This window comes from Arachis hypogaea, chromosome 4, assembly GCF_003086295.3.
Source record: "Arachis hypogaea cultivar Tifrunner chromosome 4, arahy.Tifrunner.gnm2.J5K5, whole genome shotgun sequence".
NCBI lineage: Eukaryota > Viridiplantae > Streptophyta > Magnoliopsida > Fabales > Fabaceae > Arachis > Arachis hypogaea.
The window spans coordinates 101,692,156-101,701,258 of NC_092039.1; the positions used below are offsets into that span (position 1 = coordinate 101,692,156).

The 9,103-nt window shown below is 31.5% G+C and overlaps 1 protein-coding gene across 1 annotated transcript; it reads right to left on the reverse strand.

The window, feature by feature from the left end:
- Positions 1–6,625: 6,625 nt before the first annotated feature.
- On the reverse strand, positions 6,626–8,161 carry LOC140184336 (zinc finger BED domain-containing protein RICESLEEPER 1-like). Its single transcript, XM_072234689.1, has 2 exons — positions 6,804–8,161; positions 6,626–6,718 (listed from the first exon to the last, which is right to left on the reverse strand). Exons 1-2 carry the CDS (start codon positions 7,417–7,419, stop codon positions 6,663–6,665), a joined length of 672 nt encoding a protein of 223 aa, XP_072090790.1. The 5' UTR covers positions 7,420–8,161; the 3' UTR covers positions 6,626–6,662.
- Between the last annotated feature and the right edge of the window lie 942 nt (positions 8,162–9,103).

Genomic DNA, 9,103 nt, shown 5'->3' on the forward strand with positions numbered 1-9,103 from the left:
GTACAACAGACTTAACACCTAATTAAATGTAAAAGTATACACATTAAATTATTTTAAATTTTAGATAACGAATGTTAAAATTAATTATTAATAAAAAATTAGACTTTTTCATATAAAAATAATAACTAAAAATCTATTATTTGATTTTTTATCTACAGATATCTTGGTCTTCTTAGTTAGAGACTTTTGTCAACCTATGATTTTTTTTTTATAAAAGTAGCTTGATTTTATAAATCTTTTGTGCTATACATAATCTATACTGTCAGAACATAGTGGATCGTAATTTTAAAAAATTTATACTCCCTTAATGTTATTACGAGTAAAAATACTAATTTTATTTCTAACGTTATGTATTGTAAAAAATAAATTAGTTCATATATTTCGATATCATATTTATTATTTATTAATAAATAATTTAATATTTACTACGATCAAATCAAATAATTAATAATTAACTAAATTCATTCATTCATATAATTTATAATAAATTATGAAATTTAAATATCTAATCTAATTAATTAATTAATTAATATCATTAATTAATTATAATTAATTTATTTTAAAAAATTAAATAAAATAAATAAAAAATATCTTAAAAATATATCACATCAATTCTATCATTAAATAAATAAATTTAATTTTTATATAATAAAATAGATGTTATTATCCTAACAAACAAAAATGGAACTAGATTATTATGGTAATAAATTTATTTAATAATATATATATTATGAAAACAGAAACTGCATCTACTCCAATTAATTAATAATAAATAAATTAACAATTCCAAGAAGATACACTATATTTTATATACTCAACTTGTCTGCGAAGAAAAGATTTCAAATTGCACATCTAAGCGCAGATTAAGTAGTCAACGCTGAACAGTTAGTATAATGTGTCTATTTTTATTAAGTTAAAGAGGAGTGTTAAAGGAATCAGTAATTTTTGTGATTTATAATTATTAAATAGTTATTAATAATAATTTTAATAATATAAAATTAATATAAAATTTTATTTAATGACTTATTTTTTTTATTGATTATATACTGACTAAAATTTAAAAAAATTGTTACGCCTTAGATTTTTTCTTTAGTTAATTTTAATTCGAATACGTCAAATTGCGTACAGTGCGTGAGCCTATAAATTCGGATCAAACCATATTTTTAGGGCAATAAATTATTTTTATTACAGAATGAGGTATGTCTGTCGTTTTATGCCAATCTCTACTTAATTATTTAGAGATGAAATTATTAAATGGTAATTTTTTAAATGAAGATAACTTGTTTAAAAGTATAATTTATTTAATTATATTTTAAATAAAAATAATATATCAAAATCTAACTATTTAATTCATTATTCAAAAATAAAAAAATATTTTTATATAAAAATAATTATAAAATTTTTATTGTAATATTATTTATTTTATTAAAATATTAGTAGTCTCTCGGCAAAACTAAAAAAATTAGAAATCATTCACCACGTGATTCTTGTGTATAAGATTTCTCATTCATAATATTCCCTAAATATTCAGAAGATAATAAAAAATAGTTTGAATTATAAAATAGTTTAATTAGAAGAAACTAAGAATCAAATGGATAAAATTTAATCAGTTTAAGTTGGTTCAAGTAGAAATTTTTTTTTTTTGTATATGATAAAATAAACTCTAACCAATTTGAATAATTAAATTCAAGTTGAATTAATTTGGATAATCAAGTATTCAATGACAAATTAATTTTATAAAAAATTGAAAAAAAAAAGGAAAAGCTTCTCCAAATATGTAACCTTAAAGCAAATTTTCTTTTAATAATTTTAACACATCTCATTTGCATCTAAAACAATATTGGTAAGTCAATCTAAAATATTGTCTAAAATAGATAAAAATTACTAGTTTAGAACAATTTTATTTATTACCAAAAATTTATTATTATCTTTTTTATTATAACTAGGAAGTGTAATAAATAGGATATAATAAGGTTTGGACTCTATTCTAATTATATACTTTTTATTCTAACCTTATCAGCTGGTTTAAAATTTTTTTAAAAATTATATCTTACCTGCTGATTAAGGATTTCTCAACCCTAACTCTATCCGCAACGTAAAGTATAGCTTCCAATCCAATTCTATCCGCAACAAAACCAAAATTTTCCAACCAAATTCAATATTTAATCATTTCATATTTCATAAACACACTAATAACAGAGAAAATACAAAATTAAGTCCAAATTAAAATTAAAAACAATAAAATCATCACGGTTCTAAAAATTGAACCGGATTGGTTTAACCAAAAACAATAAGTAATCACGGTTCGGTTTAGCAAGCAAAACCGCTAAATTAAAAACCATTTAAGAACTACTGAACTAGCTAGTTGAACCAAACTAGAACCCGACCGATTTTCCAAAAATGATGTCGCTAGTTGTATTTGAAAAAAGAGAGATCATTGAAACGTTGATTGAACTCTTATCCTCTCATCATCTTAGTTTCTCAAAACTAAAGAACATCTCCCTCGAAGGAAATCCTAGTTTCCCCCGTCACCACTGCCACCGTCGTTCTTCTCATCGCCGTCCGTCGGAGTTAAGTCTCAAAGTGGTCCCTGAACTTGCACTCAGGCCTCAAAGTGATCCCTGAAGTTAATAATTGCTCAAATTCATCCTTGAAATTGTTCTCCGAAACTCATAGTAGTCTTTAAAATAATTTTTTCGTCCCTGAAATTGTTCTCCGAGACTCGTAGTAGTCCCTAAAATAATTTTCGTCCATCCTTGCCATTAAAAATGACTAAAACGACGTCATTTTATATTTAAAAAAAAAAATTTCACCCCCTCCCCCTTCCCCGTTTCCTTTCCTCTTTCCCAACCCTTTTTCACTTCTCCTTTCCCTTCCTCTTCTACGCTCCCCTTCCCCATTCCCCGTTCCCTTCTCTCTTTCTCTTTCACATCACTTTCCCCTTCCCTAACCCTTTCTTCCCAACCCTTTCTCAGTTCTCCTTTCCCTTCCCTTACCCCTTTCACGCTCCCCTTTTCTTTTCCCATTCCCAGTTCTCCTTTTTCTTTTCTTTCCACGATCTCTTTTTCCTTCCCCAATTTTTTTCTTCCTTTTTCTTCCTTTTTCTTCCACGCTCCCCTTCTCCTTTCCCAATTCATCCCAGTTCTTCTTTTCTTTTTTCTCTCAGAAGAAACAAAATAATAATTTGTTAATTCACAGAGAGATAATGGAAGATGGAAAGAATTACAGAAGGCAAACCTCCTGCGGGCGTTACCTCTCTTATCGCCGTCGCCCCCTTCTGTTAATTTGCTTTTGGGCTACCGTGGCGCCTCCTCTCATGCATATGCTTCTATTTTTTTCTGCTCTGGTAGCCTGTTTCTTTCTTCTGCTCCGCCGGTCTGCTCTGCCTCTTCTTCTCCCATTTATTTTTTTTGTTGCTTATGTTTTAATTTTTGTTGTTGATCGATGTGATGTTGTTGCATATTTATTGTTGCCACTGCTATAATTTATAAATTTTGTTATTTAAATCAAATTATTGGCTTGAGCATGAATATCAGATACATAAACTAATATGAATTTGATAGTTTAATTATTGTTTGCAATGATGATGTTGTTGTTGTTGTTACTGTAAATTTGAAGAAGAAGAACAGGGTGAAGAAGAGAATTGGTGAAGGTAATTGGAGATTATGTTTTTTTTTTTATATAAATACAAAACGACGTCATATTGGAGATTAGGATTTTTTTTGGTATAAATACAAAACGACGTCGTTTCAGTCCTTCCGATGGTAAGGATGGACAGAAATTATTTTAGGGACTATGATGAGTCCCGGAGAACAATTTCAGGGACGAATTTGAGTAATTATTAACTTCAGGGATCACTTTGAGACTTAACTCCCGTCCATCGCGCTCAAGATTTTCGTCGTGCTCCAGCCCCTTTCCTCATTCGCCAGTCGCCAGCTTCTTCGTCGTGCTCGTCGAGTTATTGTGCTTCAACCCCTCGTCATGCTCAGTCGCGCTTTGCCCACTACCCCTCGTTGTCGTCGTCATCTGTCAATTCGTCCGTCGTGCTTGTCCCTCAAAGCCTCGAAACTCTCAGGGTTCATCTTATCGTTCTCAAAGCCTCGAACCCCTCCCGAGATTTGCCAATCGCCAGCGTTCGCGTCCACAGGCCCTATTCTGTTGCTCTTTCCCGTCATCCATCGTCATGGTCATCGCTAGGTCGCCGTCGTCTGTGACATTCAACTGCTCTTCCTCAAATTCTGCTCATTTTTCTCACTCAGCAAAGGTAATGGTTGCTCTGTTCAGTGCTCGAACTCATTCTTGATTGATTGGCTTTGCTTTATCACTATTTGATGATAACTTTGACTATCACTGCTCAAACTCCAGTATGTATCACTCAATTAAATGATCATCTGTAATCTATTGTATTCCTAGAGATTTGCTTGTTGCTGTAGAACTCAATGGTGCACTTTGTGCTACTGGTGGATATAATGGAGTTGATTATTTGAATTAAGATTTTGGGTTCATTTCTACTTCTTTCATCATATCAATAATAGATATTATATTTTCTTTCTATATTAGTAGAGTGATCTTTTTTAATAAATTTAGTTTTGTTGAAAAATTTGACTCTAGGGAACATTTATGGACCAAAATATTAGACATGAATATAAGACGAGGCTGCCACTCAGTAGTTGTGTTGATGAAAAATTTTGAGTTCAACTTTTTTATTACCTTCAATTTTAATTTTGCTGATCTCTGAAAGATTAGCACTATTTTCTTTCCTAATAATAATCCACGTGATTGATTTTGCACTGTTATAAATTTATCCATTCACCTTTTAGAGGCATGCACTTGGTGACTGGTTTTGTAGTTGTTGTTGTTAGAGTCTATACATGTAATTAGAGGAGTCAAAGTTGGAGAGAATATTGTAAAAACTGTATATTTGTCTACTAACACTAATCTTAATTATAATTCATTTGCACTTGTTCTGTGCTGTGCTAATTGAATGTGTCTATGTATAAGCATTGGCACTTGTTATGAACTTATCTATTTATTAGTGTGTTTATTTATATTTTTTATTATTTTATTATAAAACTGTTATTCTAGTTAGACCATAGTTAAATCAGTTGAACTAATAAATCAGTAAATCAATAATTAAAACAGTTCGATGACTGGTCCGATTTTAAAAAAATTAAAAATCCTAATGAAATTTAAGTTAAAATCACAAATAACATAATTATCAACACATCATCAAATTCTTATTAAAATTAAAACAACATAATTAAAGGAACTGGCTTAGTGATTCTATGTATTTGTAGAAAAGAGAGTACGTGAGTTCAACTCCCATATATATATACTAATTTTTAATGAGTAAATAGCCAAAATCGTCCCTAAAAGATATCTCGATCTCCATTTTGGTTCTCGAAAGATAAAGATAATTAAAATTGTCTCCGAAAGATACACGATTGGTCACTTTAATCCTTCCGTCAGTTGGATGATGACGTGTCACGTTAAGTGCCACGTGGCATATGATGACGTGGAGGGCTAATGCCACATGTCACAAGATTATTGGTTGACATATCATATTAGTGACACCTGGCATGCCACGTGTCAGGTCAGTGACACGTGTCAGATCAGTGACACGTGGCACTTGACATGTAAAAAAGTTATTTATAATCAAAATAGTCCTTGAAAGTTCAGACGTAAGTAATTTTCATCCCTAGAATTTTAAAAATTAATCAAATTAGTCCTTATATAATTTTTTTATTTTTTCTTGATAGTATTAAATTTAAAATATTTTTTGATACTACTAATTTTAATAGAAATGTAATTGACAATCAAACAATTAGTAATTGTATCTTTTCTTCTTAAAAATTTTTCAATAAAAATATCTCTCTCCTTTAATTCTTGTCAAAATCTATCTTATTCTTTTCTATTCTAAAACCTTTTTCTTACATTATTACATTTTGTTGGAATATATATATATATATATATATATATATATATATATATATACTCAAAATTGATATGTAGGTATTTGTCAAAATCTCTTATTCTTTTTTTGTGTGTGCAGGATTAAACGATAGTTAGACAAACTAATCTGCAAAATAAAAATATTTTATAAAAAATAAAAATTTAATTAAAATTTTAGTTATTCATGATCTAATTTTAACTTAAAAAAAGGATAAAAATTCAAATCAAAGAACAACAACAAAATTATAATTGATTTACAAATTTATTTAAAAAAATAAGGGCTAGTAAGGTAACTTTGGAAAGGGAGAAAGAGGGTCAACGTTAATAATGGCGCTGTGTGTAGGGGTGGCAGTGGGGCGGGTTTTAACCCTACTCGACCCCGTCCCTCCCTCCTTGCATTCCACTACTATACGCCCCATCCCTACCTGCGGGTAGTAGGCGCCTGTACCCTAACCCGCCCCCACGGGTACCCGTCCCGCCTCTAGGCCGCCCCTATAAAAATTAAATGACATTTTATTTTTTACACATATATTTATAAATTAAGATACAAACTTAAAATTTATAATTAAATTAAAATACAAACATAAGATTCATATAATATCAAATAACTTGAAATTTAAAAAGGTCCATACAATGTCAAATAACTAAATAAAATACAAACATAAAGAAATTACATCTTTAAAATATTAAAAAGTCTTCAATCTTTATTCTTAATCACTTTCCACATCTTCATCATCATTAAAGGTTTGAAGATCAAGATTTAAACCTAAAAATCAAAAGAGATAGCAATTAATAAAATAATTACTATAATGTAAGAAATTAACATAAATGAATATTAAGTAATATGTCACCTTTATTCCCTAAAGCTGCCCACAGCCAACTTTGACCACACATTAAAGCTTCAATTATGATTTCTTTGAGCTTTCCGCGATGAGGAGAAATCACACGAGCACTTGTACTAAAAGCAGATTCAGAAGCAACAATGGATACCGGAATGGCATATATATCCTTGGCTATTTTTGCCAAAACTTTAAATTTCATTTGATTGTTCTTCCACCATTTCAAAACATTAAAGTTAGGATCATTTGGAGGATGAATGTCCTCCTCAAGATAATGATCAAACTCAACATTCACACATGAACCCCTTGTCATCTTTCTTCTTTTAAGATACACCATATAATCATCACCCCCAAATACGCTTGTATTTCCACTTTCATCAACTTCTTTTGTACCAACATGTGACACATCAGAACTCATTTTTTGATTGTATTCATTAACCAACTCATTACACAACTGATGAATTCTATCAACTTGCTTAGAACATTCTATTGGATATGGATACATTTTTCCAAATTGAAATTCAACCCCAACCATCTTGTACCTAGGATCTAAAACAGCAGCAACACCCATAATGCCGTGAATCTCATCCCAATACTTCTCAAATTTCTTCTTCATACTAGATGCCATATTAGCAATTAAAGAATTACTAGAAAGTTGTCATTCATCCAATGAGACTTTTATTTTACAAACGAGAGTAAAATAAAGATTGGTAGTCAGAAATTTAGAACCAGAAAATAGTTGAGTAACATCATAAAACAACTTCAATCTATCACATATTTCCTTGGCAAGTTCCCACTCCTCATTAATTGGCACAGTTTTATATTGGGGTTCCTTTTGTCTTAACCAAGGAAAGACAGCTCTATACAACAATGCAGTGTCTAACATCAAATAAGTTGAGTTCCACCTAGTCAGACAGTCAAGAACCAATTTCTTAGTAAATGGAATCGCTGTTTTAGCACACCAACTAACAAAAGTTTCGTTCCTTTTCGGCGTTGCAGTCCAATACAATACACTACTACGAATTTTTTCAATACTTTCCTTAACTATACTCAAACCATCCTTCACAATCAAATTCAGTATATGAGCACAACAATGCATATGCAACAATTTACCCCCCAACATCAAGAATGAAGAATCTAGCCGCCCCAACAATTCATCTATCATAGCATCATTAGTAGAACAATTATCCAATGTAACAGTAGACAGTTTTCTATCAACATTCCATTCTAACAATATTTTCATCAATGTTTGAGTAAGAACTTCACTTGTATGGGGACAAGGAACATAAAAAAAGTTGAAAAATAAAACAAAAATGCATGCAATTTAGATGTCAACATACTAATACAACACAATATATAGAAGTTTATGAAGTTTATGAAGTACCTCAATAGGCGCATTTGCAACTTCCACGAACTATCGATATAGTGAGCTGTGTGGTGGACGAAATTGTGATCAATTCTCTTTAAGTTGTTTGTCTTTGTATGAAATCATTATTATGGCACTGGTTGAATTCACAACTCCGTTCAACTAACCAGCAAGTGTACTGGGTCGTCCAAGTAATAAACCTTACGTGAGTAAGGGTCGATCCCACAGAGATTGTTGGTATGAAGCAAGCTATGGTCACCTTGCAAATCTCAGTCAGGCAGATTAAAGGGTAATTGTGATTATTGGAATAAATAATAAAAAGGAATAATAAAAGGGATAGAATACTTATGCAGATTCATTGGTGGGAATTTCAGATAAGCGGATGGAGATGCTGTAGAGCCCAAGGACGCCTGCTCTCCTACTGCTTCTACTCAATCCTTCTTACTCCTTTCCATGGCAAGCTTTGTATAGGGGTTCACCATCAACTGTGGCTACTTTCATCCTCTCGGGAAAATGATCCTATGCGGTTGTCAGTCGCACGGCTAATCGTCTGGAGGCATCACCCATGGCTGATGGCTACATCCCATCCTCGTAGTGAAAACTAATGCTCATGCACTCTGTCACAGTACGGTTAATCACCGGTTGGTTCCCGCTCCTACTGGAATAGAATCCCTTGATTCTTTTGCGTCTGTCACTAACGCCCAGCAGGTTACAAGTTTGAAGCACGTCACAGTCATTCATTACCGGAATCCTACTCGGAATACCACAGACAAGGTTAGACTTTCCGGATTCCCAGGATCCTACTCGGAATACCACAGACAAGGTGAGACTTTCCGGATCCTCATAAATGCCGCCATCCATCTAGCTTATACCACGAAGATTCTGTTGGGGAATCTCAGAGATACGCATTCAAGCTCTGTTTCATGTAGAACGGAAGTGGTTGTCA